General features: G+C 36.3%; 1 protein-coding gene across 3 annotated transcripts in view; it reads right to left on the bottom strand.

Annotated features, from left to right (window-relative positions):
• The window catches only part of CEP350 (centrosomal protein 350), a 162694-nt gene that overhangs the window by 71103 nt on the left and 72004 nt on the right, over positions 1 to 19587 (bottom strand). For all 3 annotated transcript variants that reach the window (XM_059875815.1, XM_010813497.4, XM_059875816.1), the window contains exons 15-22: positions 18645 to 18831; positions 15412 to 15626; positions 14805 to 14968; positions 9398 to 9508; positions 8797 to 8937; positions 4857 to 4993; positions 3932 to 4054; positions 483 to 652 (exon numbers count right to left, since the gene is read on the bottom strand). In XM_059875815.1, coding sequence (XP_059731798.1) covers positions 483 to 652; positions 3932 to 4054; positions 4857 to 4993; positions 8797 to 8937; positions 9398 to 9508; positions 14805 to 14968; positions 15412 to 15626; positions 18645 to 18831 — 1248 coding nt within the window. The remainder of the gene's footprint in view (positions 1 to 482; positions 653 to 3931; positions 4055 to 4856; positions 4994 to 8796; positions 8938 to 9397; positions 9509 to 14804; positions 14969 to 15411; positions 15627 to 18644; positions 18832 to 19587) is intronic.

The raw sequence follows: 19587 nt of genomic DNA, 5'->3' as shown, positions 1-19587 counted from the left end.
ACACGTTTAGTTTATGATCCAGGAGGAGTTAGGTAATGAGTTTATTCTAATTAATATATCTGATGGCATCATCATTTATAAGAAATTGTATCCTTACTATATTGTTTAAAATTTAAAGGTCTAATAATGTATTTTCCTTCTTATGGTCATGTTACATACCTACAATAGGAGAAAAGTAGTTTTTTTCAGTATTGAATATATATTTTCCATTCACATGCACATTCTCCTAGATTTAGTTTTGCCTCCCTTTAGGATCATGACACACAATCATGTAAAATATTAGCAATGTTACTAATAAATGCACCATCAAGGCATGGTGCATTTGAAACAGTTTTACCTGAACACATTTAATATCAAACATGAAACCTGTCTATAATATCACCATGTTCTAACTATACTAATTAGCTCAGTCACAAATATCTGGAAGGGCTCAGAAGCCTCCCCACATAAGTAATTACACATATATGTGCAAACAAAGTTACCTTTTTCATCAGGAAGAGATGGTACACTATCACTTCGAAAAGAATCATCAGCAGCGGTCTGAACCTGTTCATCAATAGAACTCTCCATCTTTTCACCATGATGTTTCTTCTCATTTTCCTTAGAAGATGGAACTGAAGGACTTTCTTGACGGCTGCTACCACTACTACTCCTGTTTAGGCATATTATGGAAACAAATGAGAAAAAAAATTAAGGCAACAAAATACGGATATAATTTCAAAGTAACTTATTTGGCCAAGGAAATGTGCCTTATGATCAAGATTTGAAACAATGAAAGATATAAAACATAAAAATGCCACTTAGACCTAAGTCTGAGAAGAAACTATTTTAGAAAAGATGAGTAGCAGAAGAGGTTTCACTTTTAAATAGTAATGATGGGGAACCACTATTCTCAGGCTCTCATTCCCTTTTTGCCTTTCATTTTAAAATCAATCAATCTACTAGTAAAAGGGGCTTCTACTTGCTGTTTCCACTTCCTTACTTTTCATCAACCTCATAATTTATTGAAGCCTGCCTCATTTCCCACCTGCTCTAATTGGAACTGTTCTTGTAAACTCTACCTAAATTCTAACTATCACATCCAATAGATAATTTATTTTTCTACATCAGGTGATATGAATCTCTTATCTCCTTCCTTTAAAAACTTGCTAAGCAAATATAGTAAAATGTTAACACAGTAGAGTAATCTGGAGGAAAGATATTTGGGAAACTTGTATTATTCTTACAATGCTTTTGTAAGCTTGAAATTATAACAAAATTAAATGATAAAAGGGCTCTCCTTTCTTATATTCCCTGACTCTACTCCCCCCTGCTTCTCTCCCTACCTCCCTAGCAAGTTTTCCTGTATTTCTTTCACTTCCTTTTAATTTTTCTATCTTTTCTTAAAATGATTGTGCTTCTTAGGGTTTTGGTTTCTTTCTCCTTTATGCTCTATACTCTCCTTAGACAATCTTATGCATATCTATAATTTCTACTGCTATCATCTGGAGTAAGCCTCAAGTCTGTATCATTAGCTCTGCTCTTCTCCTTACTTTAAGCCTCGGGTTTCCAAATGCTTAGTGAACTTGTTTTAAAGTTTAGTATTTTCCTCCCTCCCTCTTTGCTTTCTTTATCTATTCACTAAATATAAATACATAGCCAACCATGAGCCAAGTTTTAAGGTCCCCTGAATAAGTTATTTCCCTCCTGTGACACGCCCTACCTTTCCTCTGTGCTTAATGAATTCAAGACTCAGTTGAAGTAGCATTTCTGCAAACTGTTTGTAGACCCCTTCTCTACTCTCAAAGAGGGTTTGGTCACTTCTTTTTCTGTGTTTATACTGTGTGTGCAGATTTCTATGATGGTACTTATCAGAATATTACATAATTATTTGTCTGACTTAATAAACGTTTTTGAAAGGATAAATTGTATAATAAAGCTATAAGGTAAAAGAATGCAAGAGACCACAAGCGCTTTGCAATCAGTAGGGTATGCGGTTAATCTCAATTCTTCTACTTAGCAGTTATGTGCCAATCATTCACTCGAAAAACATGTAGTAGACTGCCTACCTATGTACTTGGCATATTGCTAAGCTCTAGGGATATAGGAATCACACAGTCTTCATCAGCCTATCAAGAAGTGTTAGTAAGGATGTGGAAAATCTTTATATTCCTCGTGAAAATGTAAAACAGAGCAGCTATTTTGGAAAACAGTTTGGCATATCATCAAGATGTTAAACAGAGTTACAATTCCTTTCCTAAGTATATACCCAAGAGAAATGAAATATATCCACACAAGAATTTGTACATGAATGAATCAGTACACAGTGGCACCATTCACAAGAGCAAAAAAAAAAATGAAAAAAATTCTAAAGTCCATCAACTGATGGATAAATGTGGGACATCCATGCAATAGATTATCTGGCTATAGAAAGGAAAAGTACTGATACATGATAGATGAATTCTGAAAACATTATGCTAAGTCAAAGAAGCCAGTTCCAAAGAGCCACCTATTGAATGGTGCTATTCATATGAAATATCCAAAATAGACAAAAATCCATAGAAAACAAAGAGTAGATTAGTTGTTGCCAGAAGCTGGGAAAGAAGGGACATACAAACTGACTGCTAATGGGTATAGGGTTTCATTGTGGGGGTGATGAAAATGAAGTCCTCAAAGAGCTCCAAGTTTAGTCTACAAGTAATAAGTAAAGGAGTAAGAATATAGAAGCTGCTAATGGCTGTAATAGTTACACTTGGATTGCTGTGGGTAAACACAGAAGGGATGTCTAAAGCAGATGAGGGGCTAATACTGATTCTTAAAGGGGAAGTAAAACTATAGTAAATAAAATGGAGTAGGGAGGGTCTAGAAAGAAGGGACAGCATGTAATGGCACAGGAGACAAAGAGAGCAAGGCTCTTAGAGAAATGAAGTAGTTAGAACTAGTAAAATATGGTAAGAGGGGAAATGCCAAGTGACAGAGCTGGAGATGGACTAAAGGCTTAATCACAAAGGGACTTCCGTGCTGTACTAAGCGGCTCTGAGGAAACACTGATGTTTCAAAGAGGTAAATAACCAATCGGCTGCAAATTTTCAAACAATCACTCTGGTTGCCATGTGGTTAATGAATAGAGGAAGGGAAAGGTTAAAGGACAGGAAAACCTATTGGGAGACCACTGCAGGAACTCAGGTGATGGCCTAAATTAAGTGTCAGTGAAGGTTAAATGAAAGTCACATAGTTCCAGACACTTTTTCCACACAACAGTTCCACACAACAGTTATTAAGTATGAAAGTACTTAATAACTGTTGGTACTTAACCCCCATTAATTTTCATATTTTTCAGTCTCATGATTTAATATTTTAAATTGAGGTTTTAGTATACTTTGATAACATAGGTATCCTATCTCTAGGAATGATGGAAAGTAGCCTCTAAAACTTTTTAATCGAAGGACAGATCCATCACTGAAAATTACAGATGTTACCAAGTATCAAGTATCAATGACAAAGTATTCAATCTTCTTTCATAATGATAAAAATTAGTACATACAGTAATGTCAAAAAATATGGATATAAGCAAAGCAGTGTACTCTCAAGCCAGATACATCATGGTTCAATTTTTTGATGTGCTACTAGCTATGTGATTATAGATAAGTTTCTTAACATCTCCATGATCCTTAGTTCCCTTACCTAAAAAATGACAATAACATCTGTCTTGGAAGGTTGCTGTGAAGATTAAATGCAGTAAAAACAATTCTTACAGTACTTGTACAGTAGATTGTCAAGGAATGGTAGCTATATTATTACATGAAACAACTATTTCATAAACGGGCTAAAAATCAGGGAAGCCAGAACAGAAGGGAAAACACTATTTCATTTAAAGAAATAAGACAAAAGAATTTTAAAAAAGCAATGTCTAAGCCATTTGTCAAACTTTACTAAATCAAACTGTCTTCACCTTCTATCACGATTCTTGTATCTTGAAGACTCAGAATAACTATCATACGAAGGGGAAAATTTCTGATGCTTAGAGTCAAGGGTTCCTTCTTTACTCTGAGAAAGTGAACCAGATTGACTTTTCCTACAAAGAAAAGAAAAACTGATTAAAACATTTAAAGTCTCAAATAAGAGAAAGATTTTAAATACTGTTTAATATTGAGATAAAATCTTGAATAGAAATTATGAAATACGGGTTACGAACTATTTGAGAAAGGTATTTGTTCATAGAAAAGTATATAACACACTAAAGAATATCTATTCACTATGCAAAATAAACACAAATCACCTCAATTATCAATGAATGTGAATAGACAAAAAAAATCTATGAACTAGAGACAAAGCTGATATAAAAAATATATACACACAGACATAATGACATCACCCAGTACTGCCTAAAAAACTCTCTAGCGACTTTTCATTGCTCCTAGAATAAACTCCAAAATCCAGAGGATCTGCCAAGTTCTACCATGATCTGACTCCTGCATCATCTCCTACCTTTCTCCTTTCGCCCTCTGCCTCCAGTTTCTTGGTGTTCTTTCACTTTCTTTTCCACCTTTGCATGCACTGACCTGCCTATTCCTTATCTCCTTTATATCACTGATTCCTTTTCATCCACTAGATCTCACCATTAGCTTTACTTCCTCAGGAAAATCTTCTCTGACTTCCATGTTATTCAAACTCATTTGCTGTATATCTCAAAAACAAATGTTCCTTTCTTTCGTAATACTTATCTTAATTTGTGCTTACTCACCTAAAAGAGCATTTGATTAATGTCTCTCTTCCCCACTAGATTATATGTCCATAATTATATTTTCAGTACCCACAACAGTGCTTGGAACATAACAGATATTCATTACATATTTGCTGAATGACTGGATATTAACCTATCTGTTTCAGCTCTTGTCCTTAGTTGTTTCACAAAGTCTGGAGCGTGCTGCCGCTGGTGATCATATAGTGCTGCTAGGGGAGCTCCTGAAGCAGTGATGGCATCTGAGATATGAGTTCGAGTCAACTCCGCCATCTAAATATGAACAGACAGAAGGCAAAGAAGAAGCAAAAAGGTAATGTCACAGAAGAAATGAGAGAGAGTAGAGTGTCTTGGACAGATCACTGTATTGAAAGCAAGCAAATTCTACCATAATAGGGTAACATATTGTGGGCAAGTCATTTAGATTCTTGAAGTTTCACATCTTTATAAAATAAACAGAGGTAGACCACAGGATCTCTAAGGTTTCACCTAACTATAACAATCTATGAATTACTAAGCAGAAAGTCTTCAAGTCTAAAATAGGCCAAAGTAAACCAAAAAAAAATAAATAGAAGCAGAAGATATTAAGAAAAGGTGGCAAGAATACACAGAACTATACAAAAAAGATCTTAATGACCCAGATAACCACAATGGTGTGATCTCTCACCTAGAGCCAGATATCCTGAAGTCAAGTGGCCTTTAGGAAGCATCACTATGAACAAAGCTAGTGGAGGTGATGGAATTCCTGCTGTGCAATTTCAAATCCTAAAAGATGATGCTGTGAAAGTGCTGCACTCAATATACCAGCAAATCTGGAAAACTCAGCAGAGGCCACAGGACTAGAAAAGGTCAGTTTTCATTTCAATCCCAAAGTAAGCCAATACCAAAGAATGTTCAAACTACCCCACAACGGCACTCATCTCACACACTAGCAAAGTAATGCTCACAACTCTCCAAGCTAGGCTTCAAAACTACATGAACTGAAAACTTCCAGATGTTCAAGCTGGATTTAGAAAAGGCAGAGGAACCAGAGATCAAATTGCCAACATCCACTGGATCATCAAAAACCAAGAGTTCCAGAAAAACATCTAATTCTGCTTTATTGACTACACCAAAGCCTGGATCACAATAAACTGTGGAAAATCCTTAAAGAGATGGTAATACCAGACCACCTGACCTGCCCCCTGAGAAATCGATATGCAGGTCAAGAAGCAACAGTTAGAACTGGATGTGGAACAACAGACTGGTTCTAAATTGGGAAAGGAGTACATCAAGGCTGTATACTGTCACCCTGCTTATTTAACTTATGTAGAATACATCATGTGAAATGCTGGGATGAATGAAGCACAAGCTGAAATCAATTTGCCAGGGGAAATATTAATAACCTCAGATATGCAGATGACACCACTATTATGGTGGAAAGTGAAGAGGAACTAAAGAGCCTCTTGATGAAAGTGAAAGAGGACAGTGAAAAAGTTGGCTTAAGACCCAACATTCAAGAAACTAAGATCATGGCATCTGGTCCCATCACTTCATGGCAAATAGACAGGGAAACAATGGAAACTGTGAGAGACTTTATTTTGGGGGGCTCTGAAATCACTTCTGTTGGTGACTCCAGTCATGAAATTAAAAGATGCTTGCTCCTGGATGGAAAGCTATGACAAATCTAGACAGCATATCAAAAAGCAGATACATTATTTTGCCGACAAAGGTCTGTCTAGTCTAAGCTATGGTTTTTTCAGCAGTCATGTATGGATGTGAGAGCTGAACCACCAAGAAGGCTGAATGCTGAAGTACTGATACTTCTGAATGATGGTTTGGACAAGCCCCTTGACAGTCCCTTGGACCGCAAGAAGATCAAATCAGTCAATCTAAAGGAAATCAGTCCTGAATATTCACTGGAAGGACTGATGCTGAAGCTCCAATACTTTGGCCACCTGATGGGAAGAACCAACTCATTAGAGAAGACCCTGATGGTAAATAGATGGGAAAACAGTGGTTGACTTTATTTTTCTGGGCTCCAAAATCATTGCAGATGGTGACTGCAGCCATGAAATTAAAAGACGCTTACTCCTTGGAATGAAAGTTATGACCAACCTAGACAGCATATTAAAAAGCAGAGACATTACTTTGTCAACAAAGGTCCGTCTAGTCAAGGCTATGGTTTTTCGAGTGGTCACGTATGGATGTGAGAGTTGGACTGTAAAGGAAGCTGAGCACTAAAGAATTGATGCTTTTGAACTGTGGTGTTGGAGAAGACTCTTGAGAGTCCCTTGGACTGCAAGGAGATCCAACCAGTCCATCCTAAAGAAAATCAATCCTGAATATTCATTGGAAGGACTGATGTTGAAGCTGAAACTCCAGTACTTTGGCCACCTGATGCAAAGAGCTGACTCATTTAAAAGACCCTGATGCTGGGAAAGATTGACAGCCTTAGGAGAAGGCGACAACAGAGGATGAGATGGTTGGATGGCATCACCGACCCAATGGACATGGGTTTGGGTGGACTCCAGGAGTTAGTGATGAACAGGGAGGCCTGGCGTGCTGTGGTTCATGGGGTCGCAAAGAGTCGGACACGAATGAGTGACTGAACTGAACTGAACTAATGCTGGGAAAGATTGAAGGGGGGAGGAGAAGGGGATGACAGAGGATGACATGGTTGGATGGCATCACCAACTCAATGGACATGAGTTTAAGCAAGCTCTGGTAATGGACGTGGAAGCCTGGTGTACTATAGTCCATGGGGTCTCAAAGAGTTGTACATGACTGAGTGACTGAACTAACTAAAACCAAAAATTAAATCTTTCTTCAATAAGCAAACTCAATTAGAATTTTCTAACTTCACCAATAATGTGAAGTACATTTTCCCTACTCTTAGCCATTAGTGCCATATATTATTTATTTGGTGTTAATTCCATCATTGCTTTGACAAACTAAGTGTTTTTAAAACCTTTGTTAATTGTAACCTAAAATTTCTTGAGAGAAGAGACTCTATACTTTTTTGCACAACCCCAAGTACTCAGCATATAGCAGGTTCATGGCTTTTTAATAACAGAATCATTTCACAAACAGTCCTAAATAGTAACTGCTAAAATAAACTGAAACTTTATAGTATAGATCATGATATCCTATACAGAGACAGCAGTAAAACTATTTCTGGCTTTATACTTGGTACAATTAAGGAAAAAAAAAAAGACACTAATATCACTCTGGGTAACAATGAAACATCTACATACCAAACAGATGTGGGACTGAGATGGGGGACTGACTGCAAAGCATGAGGGAACTTTTAAGAGTGCTGGATATTTCTTGATTATGGTGGTGTTTATAGGGATAGAAAGATATGATAAAGAAATATACCTAGGACTTCCCTGGGGCTCGGTGGTAAAGAGTGTGCCTGCCAATGTAAGAGACACGGGTTCGATCCTTGGTCCAGGAAGATCCCACATGCTATGGAGCAACTAAACCTGTGTGCCACAACTACTGAGCCTGTGTTCTACAGCCCAGGAGTCACAACTACTGAATCCACGTGCCACAACTAGTGAAGCCTGCACACCTGGAGCCTGTGCTCGGCAACAAGAGAAGCCACTGCAATGAAAAGCCCATGCACCGCATGGGGTAGCTCCTGCCCACTACAACTAGAGAAAAGCCCACACAGGGTAACAAAGACCCAGCACAGTCATAAATAAATAAATAAGAAATATACACAGATGCCTATACCTACATATTTGTCAAAAATCATAAAACTGTATACTTAAAAGGGATACATATTATTGTAAATATATATACACACACATTATTGTAAATATATATTAGTATACATTACATAATCTTTTTAAAAAGATTACTCGGGGGAAAAAATATAGAGTTCTTTTGCATCTTTTGCCCCTGTATCATTGACCTGGACAACACATTACAATAAATGATGCCTCATTTCAATAGGGTATGGCCCTCACTGAAAGTCACTTATTAAAAGCATGCATTTGCTAGATGTTAGAGACCCACTACTGCTAAGACCAAAGGTACTCAGGCTGACTAAAAAGACCTAAAGGAAAAGTGCTGTCAGTGGCTCTTACCTCACAGATCTGGCGTGCTGCATTTGTGGTCAGGCGAGCGGTCTCTGTTTGCTGAGTGGCTATTTTACATGTTGCTTCCTGCAGGACTTCAGTCATATCCCGTTGTGACTTAACCACCTGCTGTAATGATTCCGCATGGACCTGTTAATAAAAGTGGGGGAAAGATAACTTTCTTTATGTCTAATTTCATCCTATCCAAATTAGTTTTAACATGTAAATCAGTTTCATGGATCAACTGCCTTGTTGAGGCGGGGGGGACCAAACTTTGACTATCTGGATTTCACGTCTTAAAATTTAGAGTTTAAAATCTGGAATCTTAAAATCACTGCTGAAGTTTAAGTCTTAACTCCACTCTTTACAAGTTGATGTGTCTGTAGACAAGTAACTACCATGTACTTCCGTTTCCATTTCTCTAAATTGAGGATAAATCTTGACGTGACTACTTAAATTTCACAAGGTGGCTATTAGAGTCAAATGGCATAAAATCAACTCATGGGATAATGTACTAAAACATTATTATTTACATCTTTCCTTATGCCTCCTATAAAATTAAAAGAAATCTAAAGTGATTTCAAGGATAGAAATTTGTAAAAGAAGCTACCTGAGCTGCTTTGCTTCGGGTTTCTTCTAATTGTCGCTGACATTCCAGAGCCTCTTGTTCAGCCTTCAACTTCAAAAGGGCCAAGTCTCTTTCATGGCGTTGTTGCTGTGCCTTCAGAAATAAAGAAATGATCAACTATTAATTCTAAGATACTAAACTATTTTAATGCAGAAATTATATTAAATGGAAAGCTGTTTTCCTAACACAAAACTTTTGAAGCAACCCATGAGAGCCTAAAGGAAAGAGAGTAAATAGCATACACATCAACCCTTTATTATTTATCTAAAGTATTTAGTTGCACTCATCTCACATGCTAGTAAAGTAATGCTCAAAATTCTCCAAGCCAGGCTTCAGCAATATGTGAACCGTGAACTTCCTGATGTGCAAGCTGGTTTTAGAAAAGGCAGAGGAACCAGAGACCAAATTGCCAACATCTGCTGATCATGGAAAAAGCAAGAGAGTTCCAGAAAAACATCTATTTCTACTTTATTGACTATGCCAAAGCCTTTGACTGTGTGGATCACAGTAAACTGTGGAAAATTCTTCAAGAGATGGGAATACCAGACCACCTGATCTGCCTCTTGAGAAATTTGTATGCAGGTCAGGAAGCAACAGTAGAACTGGACATGGAACAACAGACTAGTTCCAAATAGGAAAAGGAGTACATCAGGGCTGTATATTGTCACCCTGTTTATTTAACTTATATGCAGAGTACTTCATGAGAAACGCTGGACTGGAAGAAACACAAGCTGGAGTCAAGATTGCCAGGAGAAATATTAATCACCTCAGATATGCAGATGACACCACCCTTATGGCAGAAAGTGAAGAGGAACTAAAAAGCCTCTTGATGAAAGTGAAAGTGGAGAGTGAAAAAGTTGGCTTAAAGCTCAACATTCAGAAAACGAAGATCATGGCATCTGGTCCCATCACTTCATGGGAAATAGATGGGGAAACAGTGGAAACGTGTCAGACTTTATTTTTCTGGGCTCCAAAATCACTGCAGATGGTGACTGCAGCCATGAAATTAAAAGACGCTTACTCTTTGGAAGGAAAGTTATGACCAACCTAGATAGCACATTCAAAAGCAGAGACATTACTTTGCCAACAAAGGTTCGTCTAGTCAAGACTATGGTTTTTCCTGTGGTTATGTATGGATGTGAGAGTTGGACTGTGAAGAAGGCTGAGCACTGAAGAACTGATGCTTTTAAACTGCGGTGTTGGAGAAGACTCTTGAGAGTCCCTTGGACTGCAAGGAGATCTAACCAGTCCATTCTGAAGGAGATCAGCCCTGGGACTTCTTTGGAAGGAATGATGCTAAAGCTGAAACTCCAGAACTTTGGCCACCTCATGCGAAGAGTTGACTCATTGGAAAAGACTCTGATGCTGGGAGGGATTGGGGGCAAGAGGAGAAGGGGACGACAGAGGATGAGATGGCTGGATGGCATCACTGACTTGATGGACGTGAGTCTGAGTGAACTCCGGGAGTTGGTGACGGACAGGGAGGCCTGGCGTGCTGCAATTCACGGGGTCGCAAAGAGTCGGACACGACTGAGCGACTGATCTGATCTGATCTGAAAGTATTTAGTGACCACCACCTGTTTGTCAAATAATATAATAGAAAAAAATTTCCAAGGCATACAGAACTAAGAACTGATATCAAAAAGCTTGTTTAAAACAAAAGTTACAGGCAGCTCTTTGGAGGACATTAAAACATCCTACATGTAAAAATAAAAATAATGCTTCATAAGTCACAATTTTATGACTCCTTTGACTTTGCAGGAGCAGCTTCATTAAAACGTCACCCCCAAAGGTCTCCTTTTTAACACTTTCTTACAATTATTCCATATAATGTTATCTATAAATTTATATATTATTATCTCTTCTAGAATGGTGCTAAATAATATAGATTCTCTAAAGGTGGTAAGTTTACATATGAAGTCATACAATGCCCTGGCCATATGTGGAAACCTGGGGTTACAATAAATCCCTAAAATACTACATAGTATCAGTGGTTCAGATTTCAAGGAAAAGATGGCAGCTGCAAAAGGGCTATTTCTCAATCCATTGATTTTTTAACAAAGGTGGAATTAGCTCCTCTCCACTGTCCGCCAGTGAGCATTTAGAAGTGTCTGGGGAGCTTTTACTGTCACAATGAATGGACAGCACTGTTGTTATTTACTGGGAGGAGTGAAGGAAGGCTGAATAGTTCCACTCAAAAAAACTATCTAGATATTTTAAGATGGAACTAGAAAATCAAATTAAAAATAAAAGAAAAGATTTATCGTCAAAAAGACATAAAATTTAAGAATAACTTTTAAAAAGTGTAACATCTCTACACTGAAAATTACAGTTGAGAGAAATATCTAAAAAACCTAAACAAACAGAAAGATATTATGTTCATGAACTACAAGACGCAATACTGTTAAGATGTGAATTCTTCCCAAACTGATCTGTAGATTCAATGTCAATCAAATCAAAATTACACCAGGCTTTTAAAAAACTGTGGTAGAACCTGACAAACTGATTCTAGAAGTTAGATAGAAAAAACAAAGAAAAGTTGAAATCATCTTGAGGGAAGAACAAAACTGGAGTAATTACAGCCTGATTTCAAGACCCACTATGGGAGAGAGGGATAAATTTGGAGATTGGGATTAACATATACACACTACTATATATAAAATAGATAATTAAATAACTAATAAAGACCCACTGCATAGCACAGGGAACTTTACTCAATAAACTGTAATGGCCTAAATGGGAAAAGAACCTAAAAAAGAGTGGCTATTATGCATATGTATAACTGATTCACTTTGCTGTACACCCGAAACAGAACGTTGTAAATCAGCTGTATTCCAATAAAAAATTTTTAATTGAAAAAATAAAAGAAAGAAGAAAAAAGACTCACTCTGAAGTTATTGTAAAACAGTATGGTACTAGACAAATAGGTCAATGGAAAAGAACAGAATGCAAAAGCAGACCAACACATATATGATTACTTAATTGTTGATAAAGGTGTCAGGGTAATTTAAGAAAATGGTGCTAGTACAACCAAACACCTGAATGGGAGGGAAAGGATTAACTTTGACCCATTTCTCACAATTCTTAATTAACTTGAAATAGCTCACACACTTAAATATAAAGGCAAAACTATAAAGTTTTGGGGAAAAACATAAAAGAATATCTTTGTTAGAGTATCTTAATATCTTAGGGTAAGGAAAGATTTCTTAGAATACAAAGAGCACTACCCATAAAAGAAAAAAATTAAAAACTAGACTTCATCAAAATTAAAATCTTCTGCTCTTCAAAAAACAGAGTTTAAAAAAATGAAAAGGCAAGGCTAGGGTGTGAGTGAAAGTGAAAGTCACTCAGTCATGTCCAGCTCTTTGTGACCCCATGGACTACAGAGCCTATGGAATTCTCCAGGCCAGAATACTGGAGTGGGTAGCCTTTCCGTTCTCCAGGGGATCTTCCCAACCCAGGGACCAAACCCAGATCTCCCACATTGCAGGCACAGCTGAGCCAGCTGAGCCACAAGGGAAGCCCAAGAATACTGGAGTGGGTAGTCTATCCCTCCTCCAGTAGATCTTTGTGACCCAGGAATCGAATTGGGATCTCCTGCACTGCAGGCGGATTCTGTACCAACTGAACTATCAGGGAAGCCCCAAGTCTAGGATGGATAGCAATATTAGAGATATATCTGAAAAGGATTTGTTCTAGAACATATAAAGAACTCCTACAACTCAATAATTAAAAGACAAATATCCCAATTATCAAAGAGGCAAATGATTTGCTCACATATTCACAAAAGAAGATACAAGAAGAATCATAAATATACCAAAAGATCAATTTCATCAGTCATAAAAGAAATGCAAATTAAAAACCATAATGAGATATTACCTCACCCTCACTAGAATGACTAGAATACACAATAACAGCAAAGAAACAACACAACTAGAACTCTCATATAACTGCCATCAGAGTATAAGATGTTACAATTATTTTGGAAAAAAGAATGGCATTTTCTCATAAATATATACTTAACCCAAGCAATTACACTCCTAAGTATTTAAGCAAGAAAAGTAAAATTTTGTATCGTACACAGAGAATTGGAAAAAAAAATTTCACAGCAGGAATATTTATGATAGCCAAAAGCTGGAAATAATACAAATGTACACCAACAAAGAGAATGGATAAATGAATTTTATCCATTCATCCATTTAAATATTTATCCATTTAAATTCATCCAAATGAATTTAAATGGATAAATATACGTGATATAATCATCAGTGGAATGTTACTCAGCTAAAAAACCAAAAGCACCATACATGCAACAAAATGGATCAATCTTAAAAATGTCATGCTGCATAAACTAAACACAACACATTACAAAGTATACTTCCATTTTATGAAGTTCTAGAACTGGCAGAAGGAGAAGGCAATGGCACCCCACTCCAATACTCTTGCCTAGAAAATCCCATGGACGGAGGAGCCCGGTGGGCTGCTGTCCGTGGGGTCGCTAAAGAGTCGGACACGACTGAGCAACTTTACTTTCATTTTTCACTTTCATGCATTGGAGAAGGAAATGGCAACCCACTCCAGTGTTCTTGCCTGGAGAATCCCAGGGACGGGGGAACCTGATGGGCTGCCATCTATGGGGTCACGCAGAGTCAGACACGACTGAAGCGACTTAGCAGCAGCAGCAGAACCGGCAGAAATAAACTATGGTGATATGAATCAGAATACTAATTGCCTCTGGGTGGTGAGATTAACTGAAAAGGGGCCTGGGTGAACCTTCTGGAGTGATAAAAGTGTAATACATTTTGATTAAGGTAGTTGTTACATGCTCAAAATTCATCAAATTATACACTTAAAATCTGTGTATTTTATTATATGCAAATGTCACCTCAGTTTTTTTTTAAGATACCAATAGCATCTCCACCAAGGAACACTAAGATTTTTGTTAGCTTCCTTAAGGAAAAGTCCTATTATCCTGGTACTACCAAACACTTAGAGCTCAGAAACTTTTCAGTACAAATAAAGTATTAAAAAAAACAAAACAAAACTAAGTCATTTCTGACTTGTCACACAAAAAGAGAAAATATTGAAAAATTTTGATAAGCCAATTTTCACACTGTAACAAAAAAAGGTAAAGAATGTGGAAAATGAAGTATTTGAAAGAGAATGACTGTATTACTGTTCTGTTGCCAAATACTGCATGTTTAATTATCTTTTTAGCATATGACAGTTTTTCTCAAGATTATTTATAGGTACTGTGTGACAAGACTATTTTTTCTACTTAGCACTTTAAAGTTTCGTGTTTTCTTTTTAACTCATCATTAAGATCATTTTAAATAGCAAAGAAAAGAGGAAAAAAAACACAGAAAGCTAAAGAAAATTCCACAAATACCTTTATGATCTGAGCCAGAGACACGCTCTCCTGTTGAGCAAGTGAAACTCCTCTAACTCTTTCTACATCTGATAGTTGACGCACGGACTCCTCAATGGCACTCAAGTAACTGAGTTCTGCTGCCATCCGATGCTGGAGGCCAGCAGGAGAAAAGCGCTTAGAACCTGGAAGACATATAATTGTCATATATAAAAGTTCATGTGAAATTACATCTGATTTCTAAAATTCATTTCTTAAGGTCCAAAAACAAGTCTGCTATCCTTTGTAGGAAAGACAGTGACGTTTTAGTACATAGTATTCTACTAGCTACTTTTTTTGAGTGTGTATGCATGTGAACGTACGTATAAACCATGCCAGTGTACATAATACATACACAAGACACATTTTTCAAGTGTCTTTTGACTGATGCTGGCTAGATGGGAAAAGTCACCACTACTGAATCTCTCATGCTTTTCAATATTTATTTTCTGGCACAATTTTTGTTTAATACTTCAAATAGTAATTGCATTCACTTGAAGTAACATTCCTCTATGGTTTAACTGAAATAAATTTTTAGAAATAAATTCATATCCTATTTTTAAAATTACAGCTGCATGGATCTACTTGCCTGGTGTTGACGCCATCTCTGTTGTCGTTCTGCTGGCAGCCAGGTTCATGTCAGCAAAAGTTGCATTAGGCTTAAACCCTGTTGGAGTCACTACTATTGAGGATTTAGATCTTTCTAATGAAGTTCCTGGAAGGTCAAACTGCAACAGTTTCTGAGAACTTGGAGATATGGGAGAAGTTGGAGTTTTCTGAGATCTTCCCTTATCTGATGAGACACTACAAGTTTGTTTCATAAAGACATTAGAGACAGGAAATCTACTTCAAAAACCATCTAAACAATAAGAACAACATGCAAAACTTATTAACATTAGCTTTAAAAAGCTTTGATTTATTCATTTTAACAGAGTTGCTACACTGAATAAATGACTATGAGTACTCCTTTTATTGCTAGATTTACAGAAGGGAAGAAGCTAGGGACAAGCCCTGCTCAAAATAATATGGAAAAGGAGTCTTTTGATTAAATTGGGACTAAACTCCTTCCTCTACAATGTAATTTACTATGAATCACTTATTTTAGTAGCAGGCAAAATCCTCTAGAATACTAAAATCTTATATAGCAATAAAATTACAAACATATAAAAAAAGCAAGGTAAAGCCTATTTCATAAAAATACCTTAAAATGTCTCTGAAAGAGAATATCATTTTATGTTAAAAAATTTTAAATGACAAAACTACTTTTGTTATTACTTTTATTAACCAAAAAGTCACAGCAAAGTTTCATACTAACCATCTCTAAATATATATGTCCATTTGTTTCTTTCCACTTTTTAATGCTATAGTTCTTTCCTGAACTTTCTAAGAAGTAACCTCTCATAGCAGTTTTATTAAAACAACTCAAAGCATTTAATTCAACACAAGGCACAGGTCAAGTCCTTCTTTGATAAATTAAGCTCATTAAAGGTAATGTTTCTGATAACAAAAAGCATGTTGCTTTGCACTAAAGATTTATATACTGACTCAAATATCCTATAAAGCATGTTAGCAGTTAGCATATTTCAACATACTAAAGCAAGCTTACTTTTAGCTTTAATAAAACTATGACATGGTTTTAAAAGGTAAAAATTTCTCTTATACCAGCATTTAAATTTGAATAAAAGTAGTCTTCAGAGGCACTTACTAGCTTCCAGTAACCTTTAATTTTCTGAAGTTTAGAGAAATACTGTTTTTAACAGTCTGACAATTTATAGAACATAGAAAGAATTATCATCGCTTCTGTTTCCTAATAGATTTCCCTGAAAGAATTCCAACACAATATTAAAACAAAGTATTCATAAGAGGAGAGGGAAAAAGTTGGCTTAAAGCTCAACATTCAGAAAACAAAGATCATGGCATCCAGTCCCATCACTTCATGGCAAATAGATGGGGAAACAGTGGCAGACTTTATTTTTGGGGGCTCCAAAATCACTGCAGATGGTGATACAGCCATGAAATTAAAAGACAGTTACTCCCTGGAAGAAAAGTTATGACCAACCTAGACAGCATATTAAAAAGCAGAGACATTACTTTGCCAACAAAGGTCCATGTACTCAAGGCTATGGTTTTTCCAGTAGTCATGTATGGATGTGAGAGTTGGGACTATAAAGAAAGCTGAGCACAGAAGAATTGATGCTTCTGAACTGTGGTGTTGGAGAAGACTCTTGAGAGTCCCTTGGACTGCAAGGAGATCCAACAAGTCCATCCTAAAGGAAATCAGTCCTGAATGTTCACTGGAAGGACTGATGCTGAAGCTCAATATTCCAATTGCTGAAACTCCAATACTTTGGCCACCTGATGCGAAGAGGTGACTCATTTGAAAAGACCCTGATGCTGGGAAAGATTGAAGGCAGGAGGAGAACGGGATGACAGAGGATGAGATGGTTGGATGACATCACCGACTCAATGGACGTGAGTTTGAGTAATCTCCGGGAGCTGGTGATGGACAGGGAGGCCTGGCGTGCTGCAGTCCATGGGGTCACAAAGAGTCCGATATGACTGAGCAACTAAATTGAACTGAACTGACTCATAAGATAAATCTCACCATATGGATTTACAAGATGAATTCATATTTGCTCTGCAGAGACTTACCTAGACTAGCTGTTTCCAATGATATTAATAAGTTTTCTAAAATATAAAAAAGAAACAAAGGAAAAGAATGTGGACACAGAAAGTGTCTATAGCCAAATAAGACAATATAAGTTAAATAATTTTTTTAAAAAACTGGACTCCTTTGTATCAAATCCTTAAATTGTTTTATCCACTGTCAAATTCCATAGGTGAGGAAGTAGGGGGTCTAGACTATAGCATGGGGCATTTATCAACTTATTTGGCTCTGGAGTTTTAGAAATGTTTAACTTTGTAAATTTTGCCAGTTAAATCATCAGGTATCTCTTAAGGAAAGGTAAAGTTTTCTGAATTCCAAAATCATTGACAAAGAAATTAAAATTCAACTTTAGACACAGGAATGATGGTATTAATAATATGGCACTATCTGCAACATGAAAGCACTAAAAATGATTGTCTGTATGTAGCACTGTATTGGAAAAAGCAAATAGTTTTAAAGTAAAAAAATAAGTCCATGCCTTCTCAGAGCTTAAATTTCCAGAAGAACAGAACCAGCATAGCAGATAAAAGTCATGGAGACAGAGCAGGAATTGTACATGAAGCAATAGTTATTTGTAAGCAATAGGCTAAGTGCATAATATATTACAGTGTGCAAGTTACACAATCAATTTAAGAGATTTCAAAATCTAATTGTCTAATAAGTTGAGCATAAGCGAAAAGTTCAGAGGTACAAATAAACAATGATACCAAAAGGGTACTAAGTGGTTATGTTTAAAGAGTGGAAGAATACAGTTGAGAAGAAAAATTGCATAAACAAAGGAAGTAAGACAGTCTTTGGTAGCCTAGTGATAACACTTCAAATAAAGTTAAGCTCTAAGTGTTGATCTGTCGGGTAATTGTGAGCTCCAGAGTATTCTAAGGAGAGTAGTTGCTTGGTCAAATGACTGAGTGAAGAAAACAACTGTGAAAATTGTGTTTGGAATAGAAGGGTGGACTGTGCTAGAGGCAAAGAATTCCTGTAGCAGTAGCTATAATAGTTTAGGTGAGAGATGAGTATATTCTATAATATAAAGACTAGAGCTATGAACAAAACTATAAAAAATACATAAATTTACTAAGTGAATTCTCTGAGCATCAATGATATTATAACTTTAATGAAATACAAATTCCAGTATAAAATATGCATAACTTTACCTCAAAGAATGCCCAGAAATTTCTTCCAAAGTGCTATCGGTATCAAGAGTCTGCTCATAATCTTTCACAGAAAGTTTGCTACTGGTCCCAGATTTCTTTCCTTGATGAGAGCCACGTTCTGAACCAGAGTGTACTTTTTCTTCATCAACAAGTGAGTTCTGAATATTTCCAGTGAGTGAATCTAGCCCTGTAAAGTAAATTTCTTATAAAACTGATTCCCAGTATTAGAAGCTACTAAGAGATAACACCTAGATTTCAATAAAATAATGAAAAACACAAACCAGAATATCTTAAAATGGACTTTAATGCAGTTCTTTCTTTACTTCCATATAAGGGAAGTGACATTTCTTCCATTAATATCTACTTGCTATTAAAAAATAAACTTTTTAAATCAAATGGTTCAGAAAAAAGACAAGCATATTAAATAAGAATGAAGTACTACTCTGTCCCTATAAGAAAGTAACCACCACCACATTTTTAAGGGTAAAACTCAGAGGTGAGAGAAAAAGGTTATCAACTGTCAACTAAACTACATAATCCTTTTGAAAAACTCTATGGTAAGAACTACGCACCCAGATTTACAAAACTGTTCATATTCTCTGAACAATTATTCTCTGATTCAAAATAATTTTACTTATATGGGTATCTTAAGGAGACTGTTGAAACAAAAGTTGTACATGACATTCAAAGTATAACTTTATAATTAAAAAAATTTCAACCTCCATTACCAGCAATAGAATTGTCTAAATTACATAGATAATAGTAACTTGAATAAAGAAACAGCTTTTTGTAATTTGAACACATACATTACCTTATTGCTCTTAAACACCTTATGAAGTAGGTATTGTATGTTTAATTTGCTGATGCAGTAACTAGAGATCTATGAGGCTAAATAACTTAAGGAATCATGATTGACAGCAGAAATAGGACATAAACCCAGACT

This window comes from Bos taurus, chromosome 16 (genome assembly GCF_002263795.3).
Source record: "Bos taurus isolate L1 Dominette 01449 registration number 42190680 breed Hereford chromosome 16, ARS-UCD2.0, whole genome shotgun sequence".
Lineage (NCBI taxonomy): Eukaryota > Metazoa > Chordata > Mammalia > Artiodactyla > Bovidae > Bos > Bos taurus.
Note: the sequence above shows the minus strand (reverse complement) of the source record. Positions and strands in the feature narration are given on the sequence as shown.